We start from the raw sequence: 16,293 nt of genomic DNA, 5'->3' as shown, positions 1-16,293 counted from the left end.
CTCAACTTTATTCAAGCTTTATTGATATTTTAGTGAATGCTTTTGTTGTAAAGGCTATGCCCACTCCTTGTGCTTATATTGTACTTCCAGCTTTATGGATTCGCTGAATGAATTGGTATTGATTATTCCTTTGTATTTTGTTAGGTCTCATTGGATCTTAACATTAGTTAACCCCACTAAAGAAGTTTTGTACCACATGGATCCAGCAAAGAGGCATCTAGATGTTTCCACGCCTGATTGGAAAAAATTCGTAAATCAGTAAGTGAATCTCTTCAACTCTTTTTACATGCATTAGTAAGCACATATATGTGAGATTGCATGATTTATTTTGATGACATTGTACTGTTTTGATTTTGAAGCTCCATCATAATGGGAAAAGTAAACGTCATTCTAAAAAATGCCGCAAGGATATTATGTGGAGAAATTGTGCAGTAAGTGTGCCCTTCTTGATCTTTAATCCTCCCTTGCTTTTATTCCATGGTATTTCTACAATTTATAGTTGATACTTTGTAGCTGATTAATATTTTAAGTAATGAAACTAATTTCTCATGAAAGTTGTGTTATTTTGTGGTAAATATCTCTCTGAATTACTCAGTTGATTGGATTGTTGTTTTTGTAAATGCTTGGGAATTAGATTTCACTTCCTCACACATGAAATCTCTTCTTGGAATCCATAAATGTACTGTTGGTAATGTAATTGACTTCTAATAAATGCAGGGAATTCCGGAGCAGGTGGGTGAAAAGTCATGTGGGATTTCATGATGCTTTACGTGAATGAGATTGTGGAGGATAAAAACCAAGACTGACCTGATAAGGTAATATAGTGTATTGATAATCATTGATCCTTGACATATTCTCTTTAAACTGATTCAGTTGTGATATACATGCAGCTTAGCTAATATATATATATATATATATATATATATATATATATATATACAGTCTCTATTCAGAGTGAAGCTTCACTCTGAAATTACATAGTGAAGTTCCAATTTTAGCACACTTTTCGGTCAAATTTTTTCACCATAAGTGATTCAATATTTAGGTATGCTATTCAAGATCATCTCTACAAAATTTTATCTAATTCGGACATCGTTAAGGTATTGAAATTACATCAAATCAATAAATGAATTAAAACTGTTCAACGTGAACCGTTGGTGTAAATCTCAATTTTGAAAGCTCAAACCATTGTCAAATTGGATGAAACTTTGTAGAGATGATCTTGAATAACATACCTAAATATTGAATCGCTTATGGTGAAAAAATTTGACCGAAAAGTGTGCCAAAATTGGAACTTCACTCTGGATAGGGACTGCACATATATAAATATGTTTTGTTGTTCTTAATTGCAGTGGCTGGTTCGGAAAAATAACTATCACACTATAGAGGATATTGATGGTTTACGGGCAGAGTGGGCAAAGTATGTTTTCAATTTCAAAGATAACAAGTATGTGCGGTAATCAGTAGGAGCTCGCTATAAGTAGTTAGAGATGCATTGTAAGCATCGATCTGCAAGTTAAATTTGGACATGGCCGGGGTTGCATCTTTTGCGAGCTATTTTAATTTGATGTATGTGCAAGTTGTTTAGTTTGTTACCTTTTGTGTACAACTGCTACTTGTAGTACTTTATGACGCTTTTGTGTTGTAAGGATAATATATACCATGGAATGTAAACTACTATTAGAAAGAATTTTATGGTGCTTTTATGATGATTGATTCTCATGTTTTTATGAAACTGCATGCAAGCAATATTCTATTTGGAATGTGTTATCTTAAAGAGGCAGAGACAACATATATGTGTAATTTCAACTGCATAGAAGTAATACAAACCTTTTGATATCCATTGGCTTTTTGATACAAAAGATAACACAAAAGAACAAAACATATGACGTCTCAAGAGTGCAACAACAACACATATGAAAACAAATAAGATGTTAAATGATGCTATACTAATACTCAGCCGACATATATATGAAAAAAGTGTTACATGGGAGGTTATATGTCGCTTATATCAAATATCACGACTAATATTTGTTATTTCAGAAGAATTATAACGACTTTTATATGTCATAAGAATACCTAATTAAACAGCAAAAAGAGGGTTTCAAATATGTCGCCTCATATTGAAAATTCAAACATGTCGCCTAGTAGCATGTCGACGTTATAGCTATCAGACGACATATAATATCTATCGCTGGAATGAATATCAGGCGACATAAGACTTTTTTCTCATATGTTGCTGTAAAGCGACATATATTATATGTCGCCTTATAGCTATAACGGTGACAGACTACTAGGCGACATATTTGAATTTTCTCCAGCGACACAACATATATGTCGCCAGAAGGTATAATTGGCCTAGTGAATAATTAATACATTGAGAAAAAATGATAAGAGTCCTACAAATCAATTACCAAATCTGTCGCACCAAAAAGGCATATGATATGTCATTAAATAACGCAAACAAGTGTTGAAAAAGATTTTTTTTTTTTTTTTACTCCATAAATGCAAAGTTAAGCTATCACCCAAATTACCTTTAGTCGTTACCCAAAATCATGTAATCATCTCTCTCCTAAACTCTCATGCTTCCAGCTCTCTCACCGTATCATTGCATAAATCTCATTTATCTCTAAAATTTGTTGATGTGAATGTGGAAATCATCGACGGGTAGAACACAACAATACTTCTTTTGGTTAATGATCTAACATAAATTTTTGTTTCTCCTTAAAAAGAAAAACAGTATGCGTGCATTCTTATATAGATCCAACCCAATTTGGTTTATAACAATATTATTATCAACCAAATCAGAACCGAATTGATTGTTGTGAAAGAGGTTAAGTACCAACAATATGGTTTTTTTGGTAACTGAATTTATACCAAACCAACTAGCCCAAGCTGAATTAATGATATTGTCAAAATGCAGAGCTCCACAAGACATCATATTATTCATTTAATTACAAAAAATAAAATAAAAAGGCTTACTACAACCCATCTTCTTCCCCAATTTGTCTCCAACCTGAAATGAGTGTGGCCATTCTTTTTTTCGCTGTATTTATTTCTTTCTTCTTCAATTTTTTTTTGCGTAGTCTTTTTGAAAATTTTATTGCGCAGTTCACAACTTGACCATTAGTCCAGTAACCTAGAGTGTTCGTTTAACCCTGACCCAAAAATTCTAGAAAAGTCCACTGACTTTTGAAAATACCACACTTCATAGATTTATGTCGATTTCTTTACCACATAATTGTCGCTTTTTGTCAATTTTTGTCCACTGACTATAATCTACCTACGAAAAAAACTATCTTCTTGTTTCTGTGGCTACCATAATTTTACTTATGGGTTGGCTAGTGCCGGTTGTCTCTTCCTGTAAACTCTACCATGCTGCAGAGAATAATGGATTATACATGCAAGAATCATTACGATAATGACAATTGTAATCAGTAGGTTCTCGACACTCATTCTAAGTTGCTATGTCATTTTGTAAGGTTTGTTTTCTTGAATGAAAAGTTGAAATAAGGTTTGTTTTTTTTTGAAATGACGCGGATGAGATTTAGTTAAGGTTTTGTTATATTAGAAAAATACACACACGATGGGTGTGGTAAATAATTTGTTTTCCAGAATAAATATGTATTTACTACATAATAGTGGGGAGATAGTGAAGTGGTTACAACACATTGAAGTTATCTGCAAAAGAAAACAAATTTTCATTTTTATTTATTTATTTTTGTTTTTTCATTTTATCCTCTTAATATTAAATATAATTTTAAATTAATATATGATATAGAGACTTATACGTATTTTCACATGTGTTTTGATTTGACAAACTCTCTTCTGGTTATAAAAGTATAGATAAGCTACCATACGTGTGACGAGTGCACCCATCTTACTATTTTTTTAATCACGTGAATTGTTTAATATATTTTAAAAGCTTTGAATTATAAAGCATTCTTTTCATACTTCACGCTGTAGCGAAGCTCTTATGTTCAAGTTTGTAATTAACCCGGGTTCAAATGCTTTTTGGTGTATTTTGCTAAATTTTTCTTTTTCTTTTTTTTTTAATTATTTTTTTATAATATACTTCCATCTCAACCAAAAATATGTTTGTAAAAAGTATTAAGAACGATAAAATTTCTTATATTCCATTGTGTAAAAACCAAATATAAAGTTTATGATCAAACTTGAATGTTCCAGCGTTATCGCCACTATATATACTCTACATACCCAAATACCCAATATCTTGCATGTTATAATAAATGAAAAAGAAAAAAAACAGTACCCCTAGCTCTTTTTCGATGTTCGTGACAAGGCTTGAATATTGCTAAACTAGTCCAAGGGGATCCCCTTCAAAAGTACATCTTCTTCTTGATCACTATAATTACTTACATGAGCATGCATGCTTATGGTAGAGTTGGATCTAAATGGATATATTTCACACATCAGAGCAAGTTCACTCGTGTGAAAATGTTAACCTTCGTTGTCCTAAGTCACTTGATAATTAAACCCAAAAATATTTATCTTCCACCCATGGGTTGCATCAACATTTGTTAATCTGGGTATGCCTCAAGCTTAACATTTGATAACCCAGGTTTTCCTATCCCACATCCGCGCCAACCCAAATTTATTGTGGGATCAAATCAAATAGCCTAATTAGGACTATAAATTTCAATTTAAAAGCCAATCTAATGTCTCAAAATTAATAGCATTTGGTTTTTATTTCATCATAAGTACTATATAATTAATAGAGTATTAATTCAGATGAATTACACACAAAAAATTAAAATGGAAAAATTGAAATTTTTATGAAATTTCTATAAATACAGACCAACACTATTATACATTCAAGCTCATTTTTTTGTGGTATAAATTTGTTATCCAATTTTTTCACACTTGGAGCATCTCTAATAGAGTAGACAAAAGGTTTGTGTCAATTTGGAATTTGACTGCTAAGTGGGCATTGTCAAATTTGACAAAAACCAACCCCAGTGGATGAGTTAAATTTGAGTAGTAATTTGATATTTTTACATCATCCTGTGTTGGTTTCTCTGTCCTTATCCCTTCCTTTTACATAAACTTCTTTCGTCTTTTATATAAAACTACTCTACAGGGAGAAGAAGTTCTGCTTGTTCCTAACCGGGTAACTTTATAGATTGATGGAAGAATTACAGCTCGCACTTGTGTTTTAGCATTGAAGTTAGTCTATAACTCTATAAGATTATAACAAAGGAGAGGATGTGAGGCACCTCTTACGTTTTATCAGGTCTGTTGTATGAAAGTGTCGCAGGTCCAAATAATTTTTTAGATTAATTCTACCCCGGATGAGCATCCGTGACAGTATTGGGGAACACAACGATGTAAACTCGGAAGGCTTTAGAATCGAATGGGAAGGCAATGAGGTTGATAATGAAGGCGTTGGAGATAGTGTATGGAGATGAAGTAAATTATGTAATGTATGGACGTCTTCTATTTGGATGATGTACATGTGCTAACATATCTGGAAACGGTTCCAGGCTTATGATAGAGCTAGAGATGGAGACTTGTTTGAGAATTTTGCTCTTTAATGGAAATGTTTCAAGTGCCAGCAGTGCCTTCAGATTTGGGAGTGTCTGTGTGGGATGCTCCAACGCTCCTATAGGGAGCTAGCTACTCAAGTATGATGCCCTGCCATTATTGTTAATTTTGTGAAACATATCCTTTTGCTATTAACTAAAACCAGTATCATATGTTTTTTCTGCCAAAAGAATTCCGTGCACTAAATAGGGCATCAATCAAACAGAACTCAGAATTATTGAGTAATGAAGAATACGAAATATAACTCAAGTCCTGTGAAATTCAATGATTCAATATTTAGATTGCATTCGCCCTTGTTAATATCAGTAATAATCACTAAGTGAAAAGATAATACTGTAGCACATATTCAGAATTTCAGACATGTACGCTTTGTAATACTGAGGTAAATAACTGCTCGAAGCTCTGCAGTAAGCAAGGAAAATTTCCGGTGCTGTGACAAGATGGAAAGTGTTCTTGCTGCTTGAATTCTTGAAGTCAGGTCATGACAGGTGGATCCTGCGTCAGGCTTAGCAGAATTCAATATTGTCTGCAAGATTTGTAGGGTATCGCCATGACTAACAAGCAAGATTGTGCAGCTGCATAATGAATATGAACACAACACATTAACATGCATAATATTATCCATCAAGAATCACAACAGCTTTTGCATCATTGGTTTAGAATTCAATGGAAAATCATTGGTCTAAAATTCAATGGAAACTGAAAATAACCATGAAATTAACTACAAAAGACTTTACCCAAGTACATAGTAAATGTTTCAAAGACATGTCTGCAATGCCACTATGTCTGATTAAATGCAATGTAAAACACTTCAAATTTTGCAGTCTTTTGCAGTTTCTTTACCAGAGATGCCCAGTTCTGGGACCAATTAGAAGGGCCCTTAGAAGAACCAAAACAGATGCTCGTACAATTATTTTGAAAACAAATACAATCTAAATTTACAGAAAAAAGTTACCCTTGAAATTGTGATTCCATGTTTGCTATAACTTCTACAAGTCTAGATGCAACGTCATCAACAATTTCTCCTCCTTCTGGCTTGATGAGTGGATCTATCTCATCAATAGCCCATATTTCGTGATACTGCCAGCAAAACTAAAGAAAATTAATATAGCCTCATCAGGAAGGAGATAGTAAGTCAGAAGCTCCAGTTCATCATCAATTGGCCACAAAAGAAGCTTGTCATCTGCCACTTTAATCACTGGGAAAACTATATACACGATTACCTGCTAATGGTTACTTACTTTATCATGTGACTTGAGCTCATATGAAGGACCAAAGAAGCGTTCCCGGAGGTTTTTCATAACCTGCCCAGAATTATGCACTTCAAAATCAGTGCCTAATTCAGTGGTTAAAAGCTAATTCTTGGAATTTGAAATTATAATCAGTATAGACCCAAACAAACTTGCATAAACTAGAAACTAATCCAACTCTTTCTCAGTGGCCTTTCTACATACACAAATGACAGACTGGCAGAGACCAGCTCACCTTACATTGAGCACCCTCAAACTGAATATTCAATACAGATGCAACAACTTCCGCAGTCTGTTTTGTTCTCGAAAATGGAGAATAACGAATGCGAACAATTTCAATTGGCACGCTGTTGTCCTACAGAGATTTGTTACCATTTATCTACTGACCTTCCTCATCAAATGCTACAATGCTTAAACTCAGTACACCAATATAACTCTTAAGAAACAACACTGATCAAAATGCTTAAACAGCAACCAATATCAGCAGTATGTATTCATTTACGCACTCTACGACATCCATCTTTCTCTCCTACCCTAACAAATTTTCTACCACAAATTAAATGTCACATTTTTTAACTGACATTGCTGTTTAGGGCTAAATATTGAGCTCAATAAAGTGAATAAACTGAAATTTGACCAAATAAATCGTACCTTTCGGAACAACTCCCCGGCGGCTTTAGCTTGATCAGCACCTTCCGGCGCCAATTGATACTCCGGGCGCGCCCCATTTTCCTGGATGAGATTCCAGTGTCAAAAATACAAAATATTCGATAAACATAGGACCAAATAGCAAATGAATAAAACAAGATTTGATAAAGGAAGAAGAACCATGGAGGAGACGATTAGGCCTTTCTCATTAGGAATGCTCTTGCCGTGCCTCAGTATCCAGTACCTGTTCATCCCAAACGACGTCGTCTCCATTCCCAAAGGCCAACGCCCCCAAACTCCCAACTCCGCTTCGTGCTCCTTTAAACTACGGAGACTGTCCTAGCGAGTCAACCAATTAAAAATTTTAAACGTCTCCTGTTTTCCTTGGTTGCGTGACGAACTTTAATATAGACCCTGCCGCAGAGGAGTGAAGTCTATAATTATATATACCAAACTCGACCGGCAAAATTTGCAGAGCTCTTTTTCGACCCCAAAAAACAAAGAAAATTGGGAGAGCTCTTTGAAAATCGTAGACCCGAGTCTGTGGCTGTTTGAGGAAGAAGGAGGTAGATTTCACGGCGATGGCTTTCAATCTCCGGCAACGGCAAACAGGTACTTGCTCTCTTGCTCGTTCTAGTTTCTCTAGATCCATTTCTTCACCGAATTGTAGTAAATTAAATTACTGGAATAAATCAGAATCTCAATTTATAAATCTCAGAAAACCCTAAGAAATTTGTAGTGGAATTAACTTTCGAGCTTATGAAATTCTACGCGCTTAGATTGAATGTGATCTGCAATTTCAGTCTCTGAACTTGAAGCTTCTGTAGTTTAATGGAGGATTTGATTGGTTAATTGCGCAATTAAATTGTATATATTCGCTTAATTTTGTGATTTTGGTGTGAGATTTTGATTTTGATATGTACTTTATTGATTCAGAATGTATTGCTCGTATGCTGAATCTGAACCAACCTGTGACTGCGACGGGTATGGTAAACGACGACGTTTATAGGATGTTGATCTATGATAGGCATTGCCAGAACATTCTCTCCCCACTGATCCATGTTAAGGATCTTCGAAAGCACGGTGTGACTCTTTATCACCTTATTGATAAGGACCGAGACTCTGTCGCTGATGTGCCTGCGATCTACTTTGTCCAACCCACCCTTGCCAATGTGCAGCGAATCGTTGCCGACACGTCCAAGCTGCTATATGATAGCTTCCATCTCAATTTCTCGTCCTCGATTCCCCGTGCACTTCTGACGGAACTGGCTTCTGGGGCTGTGAATTCAGATTCGATACATCGGATTTCCAAGGTGCATGATCAGTATCTGGATTTTGTGACACTGGAGGATAATTTGTTTTCTTTGGCACAGAAGTCTAGTTATGTTCAGTTGAATGATCCATCGGCAGGGGACCGTGAGATTGAGGAGATTATTGAGAAGATTGTTGGTGGGTTGTTCTGTGTTTTGGCCACTCTTGGTGTTGTGCCAATCATCAGTTGTCCACGTGGTGGACCTGCTGAGATGGTAGCGTCGGCATTGGATCAGAAGCTGCGTGACCACTTGGGTGTAAAGAACAATTTGTTAACAGAAGGGAGGACAACCTCCTTCCAGCGCCCAATATTGTGTCTATTTGATCGTAACTTCGAGTTGTCTGTGGGGATACAGCATGATTTTAGGTATCAACCATTGGTGCATGATGTTCTTGGGTTGAGGCTTAATAGGTTGAATGTGCAAGGGGAAAAAGGCGGGATGAAGTCATATGAATTGGATAGCTCAGACCCATTTTGGGCAGCAAATTGGTCTCTAGCATTTCCTGAAGTAGCAGGTGAGATTGAAAGCCAATTGAGCAAGTATAAGAAGGATGTTGATGAGGTAAATAGAAGGACCGGCGGAAGTGACGGGACTGAGTTTGATGGGACAGATGTGATTGGAAACACAAAACATTTGATGAGTGCAGTTAACTCCTTACCTGAGTTGACTGCAAGGAAGCAGGTAATTGATAAGCACACAAATATTGCAACAGTGTTGTTGGGTGAGATTAAGGAGAGGTCGCTTGATGCTTTTGCCAACAAGGAGTATGACATGATGGCCAGAGGGGGCATTGATCAAAAAGAACTTTTGGGCGCACTTAAAGGGAAAGGAACTAAGATGGATAAACTCCGGTTCGCTATCATGTATCTCATTTCATCAGAAAGCATTAACCAGGGAGAAGTTGAATTAGTGGAAGCAGCCCTCAGGGAATGTGAGGTTGATACCCGTGCTTTTCAGTATGTGAAGAAGATCAAGTCGCTGAATGTCTCATTGGCATCAGCAAATTCTGCTAGCAGAAACAACATAGTTGATTGGGCAGAGAAGCTCTATGGGCAGTCAATAAGTGCCGTGACAGCAGGTGTGAAAAACTTGTTATCTAGTGATAGGCAGCTGGCATTAACTAGGACAGTGGAGGCTTTGATGGAGGGAAAGCCAAATCCAGAAGTAGAATCTTACAAAATGTTTGATCCTCGTGTTCCGAAGTCAAGTTTGGGAAGCAACCAATTTAAAGGATCTTTTAAAGAGGCTATAGTGTTCATGGTTGGGGGTGGCAATTATGTGGAGTATGGGAGCCTGCAAGAGCTTGTACAGCGTCAACAGCCTACTACAAGGCATGTTATCTATGGAACAACAGAAATACTCACAGGAGAGGAGTTTGTGGATCAGCTTGCTATTTTGGGTCAAAAAATGGGATTGGGTGGTGCCCCTGTTGCTGCTCCAACTCAGTAACATTTGTCCTGCAATTCGCGCACACAACGCATGAAATAAAGCCATTATGAGAAGTGAAGAAATCGTGGTGGGTGAAAATGTATAATTTTCTGCATAGTTTGAAATAGTTAGCAGGGACTGTTACGTTTTGTGGTTCTTTTTATCAAATTTTCCTTTTTGTATTTTGTGGTGCCAGCATGGTGGCTTCATATGCGACTTTGATTGACATCATATTATCTCTGATCACCATGAAGAGTCTATTTAAGTTCATATTTTGTTATACAGGAGCCGGATCTTTCGTAACTGCTTTAGCATGTAGAAGTTTTTGTTAATCTGATAACATCCGTGGAAGATTTCCTATGGTCGGAAAGATATTACAAGTTTTACCTTATTGATGTACCCCAAAGCTGAACTTTGGGATTCTTATCAAGATATGCATTATATTGGATTCCAAAGTCTCAACTTGGTTTTACCAGATAACAAGAAGTTTAGGAATGTTTCACAATCTTGAACTATTTGCAGAAGTCGATCTTGCTCCTTGTAGGTCATCATGATCATTGATATCAGCATAGACAAATTTTTGTGCTTGGTTTTACTCTGTAAATGAGTTTCTGGGTCTTGCTGGATGAACACAATCAAGTACTCGGTATCTAGTCATTTAAGCCATTCAACATGACCTTTTCATTTTTACTTCAAATGAAGGCATCATAATAACTAGTCTAGCCAATGCTTGTGAGATGATTATTTTTGTGATCTTCGACTCTACAGTTAGCCATTGTGAGAATCACGATCAGAATCATTTTTCTGACCATTATTTTGTCTACGGTACAATATCGATAGATTACATCGGCGACAATTTTTTTTATCAGTTCTCACGACTCACGATTTGCGGCATGTCCAAAGGCAAGTGGTCAATGACTAATCTATTTAAGTCGATGAAGTAAAATATTACTATTTAGTATTTACTAACCCTGGATGTTCGAGCAGGTGTGAACCAGGGTGTCCAGAAGGGCAGAAGGAGAGAAATTAGGCTCCAGAATATTTGCAAACAAGTCCTCCAACTTCGCTCACTTTTATGATTCCCTCCCCAGCTTACACCTATCAAAGTTCAACTCTTCTTCTCTGCAAAAGTCGACGACCCTTCACTAAAACCCAAAGGACACCTCCCCGTCGGACTCGGAAACCTCCAAACCCTAGCTCCGATGGCCCGTCGAACTCTCCCCATCCTCAAGCAGCTCTCCCACCGCCCCACTCTCTCCTCCTTCCACCCCAAACCCGACCCGAACACCCGATCCGTCACCTACATGCCCCGACCCGGCGACGGCACCCCCCGCTGCGTCACTCTCATCCCCGGCGACGGGATCGGCCCTCTCGTCACCAACGCCGTCGAGCAGGTCATGGAGGCGATGCACGCGCCGGTGTTCTTCGAGCGCTACGACGTCCACGGCGACATGAACCGCGTCCCGCCGGAGGTCATGGACTCGATCCGGAAGAACAAGGTCTGTATTAAGGGCGGTATGAAGACTCCGGTCGGCGGCGGCGTGAGCTCGCTTAATATGCAGCTGAGGAAAGAGCTTGATCTTTACGCGTCGCTGGTCAATTGTTTCAATCTCCCTGGACTCCCCACGCGCCACGAGAACGTGGACATTGTTGTGATCAGAGAGAACACCGAGGGCGAGTACGCCGGCCTCGAGCACGAGGTCGTTCCCGGCGTCGTAGAGAGCCTCAAGGTAAAGGTCCTCTGCTTTTGTCTCTTTTTTAACCGTCGATTGTTTACTATGTGAAGGTTAAATTGTAGATGTGGATGGTGATTTTTGTTGTGGAAGAATGTGTTTGTTTTTATTTATTTATTTATTTATGGCTCTGATTGAGTGGTTTTGCTAGGTGATCACAAAGTTCTGCTCGGAACGGATAGCAAAGTATGCGTTTGAGTATGCATACTTGAATAACAGGAAGAAGGTGACTGCCGTGCACAAAGCCAACATCATGAAGCTTGCGGATGGTTTGTTCTTGGAGTCTTGCCGTGAAGTTGCGACAAAGTATCCAAGTATCAAGTATAATGAGATTATTGTGGATAATTGCTGTATGCAGCTTGTTTCAAAGCCTGAGCAGTTTGATGTTATGGTATGCGAGCTCAGTTCATATATGAATATTAGCGATTGCATTTCTTGTCATGGTTGTTGAAATGCTTTGGCATGAAACGTATTTATCATTTAAACTGTCAAAACATGTTATTCTCCATACCAAGTGTACTTGAAGCATCTGAGCTCTAGCTGCTGAAGATCTTGCATAGGCTTAGGCAGACTGGTGGTTGGGGAAGATTCTTTACGCTGAGTAGGAAGTTACTTGTAGTTGAGGCTTTTCAGGGTGGTAGTGCATAATAGACCTAGAATTTCTATCGCTCAGCCACAGTTTTAGCTTCTGAGCAGTTCTTTCAAGTGTTTCTGTTGTCAACTAGTGATGACTTGTTAATACTTGAGAGTGTACTTTAACAGTCTGATGCCAGTGGCCAAGCATTGGATGAAATTTTTATAGTATGTTCACCATGTTGTAATGAGAAGTCCCTTCTTTGAGATAAAAGTATATTTAAAATAGGAAAGGGCAACTAAGGTCGATTGGGACGCAATCAAGTGAAAAGGTCCATATGTACAGAACTTCATGTACAGGAACAAAAACCAAACATGACTTTACTAAAACGGTCGTCACTTACCTTGTTTTCTAATATGCAATTCTATTTCACTTTCTGTTGTTTTAACTGGGATCAAAAGCCTGTGCGTCTGGTTCTGAAGTTGTCTTCAGCTTTTCTTTATGTCAACTCATACTCCATTTAGTTCAGGTTTTCAGGATGAAGCTGTTTGGTATTGTTTGAGATTGTCTTTGTGCTTTGACTTGGGGACGTGAGGTTAGAAACATATAACCGGATTAGTGCCCCTTCTAGGTCGTGTAGTGTTAAGATAGTGTCATGTTTGGTTGGTTCTCTGACACTAAGCTCTGGCTTTCCTCTGTTCAATGTGTTTTGCTACCACGACATTTTTTACTCAGTTTACGAGTTATGAGCATGCTCCAAAATATGTTTTTTTTGTGTACCAAAAGTCCTCTCACTCTCATCCAACTTAAAGGAGTACAATTAATATAGACAGGGTACTTGATCAAAATAGATATGTACGTTTCTGCTGTTCAGTGAATTCAATGGTTGTTTAATACTTTGGTATTATATGTCCCCATCTCTTGACGAAGATTCTTTGATGTCTTGTAGGTCACTCCTAATCTTTACGGAAATCTAGTAGCAAATACAGCAGCTGGTATTGCTGGAGGCACTGGCGTCATGCCTGGAGGTACAAAACATTATTAACAAAGTCAAGTTTTATGTACTTTTTCATTCCCTGTAACGTATATAAGTGCCATTTTGATTTGTGATCAATTGCATGAGGTCATTGCTCAAAATCTAGTTCGTTTGTCTGGTCGGTATCTTTTAGTTGTGTCTGATTAGGTGTTTGGTAAATTGCAGGAAATGTGGGTGCTGATCATGCTGTTTTTGAGCAAGGTGCTTCAGCAGGTAATGTAGGAAATGAAAAGTTATGGGAGCAAAAGACAGCCAATCCAGTTGCATTGCTCCTGTCATCAGCCATGATGTTGAGGCATCTTCAGTTTCCCTCATTTGCTGATCGACTTGAAACAGCGGTGAAACGTGTAATTTCAGAAGGCAAGTACCGTACAAAAGATCTTGGAGGAGTGAGCACAACCCAAGAGGTGGTTGACGCTGTTATTTCGAATCTGGACTGATTGATTGCTAACTTGTCTATCGAGTTTATTTTGGCTATATACTTCATGCAATTGTTTACCCAGTGTCACACATGATTTCGTGTAGTGTATTATCCTACATCTGTCAAAATGCAACGTTATTATTTTTCCCCTTTTTGGGAATAATTGGAAAGGATACTTATAGTCATGCAGTAATAAAGATTCAACCTTTGATTTTCTTCCTTCCCGACAAGACAAATGTAACCCATTTCTAATCTTATTTCTTAGTTTTCATGTGGCCTGGGTTTTAGATTGTTCTATTTGGATTGGAGTATCTTGTCTGAGATTGGATTGTCTTTATTGTCTCTTACAGTTAGTACATCATTAGGAATTAGTTTGCAATAATTAAACAATTTTCAAGATTTTGGCTAGTGTTAACAGACGAGAGTAAGAGATATTGTTCCATTTTTCTGGATTATCTATTGCATCATTTTTACATGCTATTGTACGCAATTTTACATTCTTTTGAATGAATCTATATATCAATATATGTATTTAAGGTTCTTTCCCAATCACTAATGTACAGAATTGTTTTTCGTACACTTTCTTCAGAGCTTTTATGAACATAGAAGAACTGGAAGACACTTTAAAAACAATAAGTTAATCTACAATAGACCATTTTTTTTTTTAACAACCAAGGTTGGATTATCCTCAATAGCTCCGTCTTTCTCGGTACTGTGACTCGAAGCCCTTTTAGGGTTTTCGTGGAGGCGGCAACACTCTTGCTCAGGCAGGGTGAAGCCTGCGGTGAACGAAGGCGACAACGCTCTTCCTCAGGCAGGGCACGTCCGCGGCTCCGAGTTCTGTACGACGGTGGGGAATTTGATTTTTGTTTCTGTCCTTGTTGGATCGATTAAGGCAACAGGACTCCTCCCTTGGCTGAGCGGCGATAGAGGCTCCATTGGCGATCTGAATTCACCATCTGAGAGCTTGGATCGAGGCGCTAAACTCTTGCAACTGTAGGTCGGACTCCACCGATCTTTGTTCATGCGGCGACAAAGGCAGGTGTGGCCGTACCATCTCCAAGCGACGACCCCTTGATTTCAATTTGTTAATCACTATGGTGGAAGAGCAAGTTCGTCCGCCGGAAATTGCACAGCTCCGATTTGGGTCGGCGGAGGATCTCGGCTGGACCTTACGGCGGGTCTGGGTGGAGTATTTTGGGCTTGGACAATGGGCCAGCATATTGGGTTTGTCACAATAGCTAGTAGGTTCGGGTTAACATATATTTCACTAGGGCTAACATAACTTTAGCATCCACGGCTCTAGTTAGGAGGGTTCGTGGAGTCTATTCTGCTTATTTGTTTTTGATTGCTAGTTATGTCCGCTTATTTTAGAAGTATTTTAGTTTGTTAAACTTTTTAGATTTCGATTTATTCTGTCTAGTGTAGTGCAGCCTAGGGTGGCTAGTCATCTTTTGCTTGAATTTTGTGGTCTTTATGAGCTTTGAGCTCACATTGGCTTATGCCAAATGAATTTGTTTCATTAAAGAAAAAATAATAATGTACAGAATTGTAGTCACCCCAACTAGATTGGACTTTTGGAGAAGTGGCAACGACAGGGAAATCTAAACTCGGACAATAAAACTGTCATCTCCAGCCTTACGTGTAACATTGACATAAAACCGATCGAACTTGCCGTTGAAGTTAACCGATACTACAGGATAATTTGTTTCTTGAGGATAGCTGACTGTAAGTAGACAAAGTTGAACCATCAAGTTAATTAATTAGAGCTCGCGATTGCTATACTGTACGTTGACAGTAATCATATATATTTATAATCTCTTTTATGATATAGGCTGTGCATGAGGCAATTCTGATCAATAGAAAACATCTAGAGTCCCCCCCTCCCCAACATGGAATCAATGTTCTAAATATCTCAGGATATATCTCCGATATTAAGAAAACAATACGATAAGTTGTTTATCGGTCTATTATATCGGTTAATCGGAAAAATCAAGTCAAATGACGATATATCAGGTCAAATTAAGTTTGACCCGACGTTTTTTTTAAACCACGTCGTTTTAAAAAAATAATTAAAAAAAATTCATCGATAACATTCGATGACGAGAGAGTTTATGATGAATGATCACCTCTATTTTTATTAATTAATACTATTTATGTATTTTAATTGTCAAAACAATCAAATATTTTTATGAAGTTTATTTGGTATATTTTGAAGTATAATTTTTAAATTCTCAAGTTTATTGGTATATTTTGCAGTATATGTTTGTAAATATATTAAATTTAATTAAAAATTAGTAAAAACGATAAATCTGATATATCTTA

General features: G+C 37.6%; 3 protein-coding genes across 4 annotated transcripts; 2 read left to right on the top strand and 1 right to left on the bottom strand.

Moving 5' to 3' along the window:
* Positions 1–5,911: 5,911 nt before the first annotated feature.
* On the bottom strand, positions 5,912–7,728 carry LOC126784041 (uncharacterized). Its single transcript, XM_050509546.1, has 6 exons — positions 7,644–7,728; positions 7,467–7,547; positions 7,051–7,170; positions 6,807–6,869; positions 6,521–6,645; positions 5,912–6,140 (listed from the first exon to the last, which is right to left on the bottom strand). Exons 1-6 carry the CDS (start codon positions 7,713–7,715, stop codon positions 5,912–5,914), a joined length of 690 nt encoding a protein of 229 aa, XP_050365503.1. The 5' UTR covers positions 7,716–7,728.
* Positions 7,729–7,935: 207 nt separating this feature from the next.
* On the top strand, positions 7,936–10,486 carry LOC126782674 (SEC1 family transport protein SLY1). Its single transcript, XM_050507971.1, has 2 exons — positions 7,936–8,075; positions 8,400–10,486. Exons 1-2 carry the CDS (start codon positions 8,045–8,047, stop codon positions 10,223–10,225), a joined length of 1,857 nt encoding a protein of 618 aa, XP_050363928.1. The 5' UTR covers positions 7,936–8,044; the 3' UTR covers positions 10,226–10,486.
* An 824-nt stretch (positions 10,487–11,310) lies between these two features.
* LOC126782695 (isocitrate dehydrogenase [NAD] regulatory subunit 1, mitochondrial) lies at positions 11,311–14,241 on the top strand. Of its 2 annotated transcripts, none has more exons than XM_050507995.1 (4): positions 11,311–11,934; positions 12,101–12,328; positions 13,461–13,539; positions 13,713–14,241. In XM_050507995.1, exons 1-4 carry the CDS (start codon positions 11,407–11,409, stop codon positions 13,985–13,987), a joined length of 1,110 nt encoding a protein of 369 aa, XP_050363952.1. In that variant the 5' UTR covers positions 11,311–11,406; the 3' UTR covers positions 13,988–14,241. The 2 variants fall into 2 exon arrangements, with proteins under 2 accessions (XP_050363952.1, XP_050363951.1); XM_050507994.1 differs by having other exon boundaries at positions 11,317–11,934; positions 12,089–12,328.
* The last annotated feature ends 2,052 nt before the right edge of the window (positions 14,242–16,293 follow it).

Source organism: Argentina anserina, chromosome 2, assembly GCF_933775445.1.
Source record: "Argentina anserina chromosome 2, drPotAnse1.1, whole genome shotgun sequence".
Lineage (NCBI taxonomy): Eukaryota > Viridiplantae > Streptophyta > Magnoliopsida > Rosales > Rosaceae > Argentina > Argentina anserina.
The sequence above is the reverse complement of the archived record's forward strand: the minus strand, read 5'-3'. Positions and strand labels throughout refer to the sequence as shown.

What these genes read in the sequence shown, in the direction of transcription:
- LOC126784041 (XM_050509546.1), bottom strand. Translation starts at nt 7,715, where the DNA reads ATGAACAGGTACTGGATACTGAGGCACGGCAAGAGCATTCCTAATGAG. An exon ending in TTGAGGGTGCTCAATGTAAG is followed by an intron (nt 6,870 to 7,050) that starts GTGAGCTGGTCT and finishes AATTCTGGGCAG; the next exon opens with GTTATGAAAAACCTCCGGGA. An exon ending in ATGGAATCACAATTTCAAGG is followed by an intron (nt 6,141 to 6,520) that starts GTAACTTTTTTC and finishes TTCATTATGCAG; the next exon opens with CTGCACAATCTTGCTTGTTA.
- LOC126782674 (XM_050507971.1), top strand. Translation starts at nt 8,045, where the DNA reads ATGGCTTTCAATCTCCGGCAACGGCAAACAG. An exon ending in TCTCCGGCAACGGCAAACAG is followed by an intron (nt 8,076 to 8,399) that starts GTACTTGCTCTC and finishes TTATTGATTCAG; the next exon opens with AATGTATTGCTCGTATGCTG.
- LOC126782695 (XM_050507994.1), top strand. Translation starts at nt 11,407, where the DNA reads ATGGCCCGTCGAACTCTCCCCATCCTCAAGCAGCTCTCCCACCGCCCC. An exon ending in CTGAGCAGTTTGATGTTATG is followed by an intron (nt 12,329 to 13,460) that starts GTATGCGAGCTC and finishes GATGTCTTGTAG; the next exon opens with GTCACTCCTAATCTTTACGG. An exon ending in CACTGGCGTCATGCCTGGAG is followed by an intron (nt 13,540 to 13,712) that starts GTACAAAACATT and finishes GGTAAATTGCAG; the next exon opens with GAAATGTGGGTGCTGATCAT.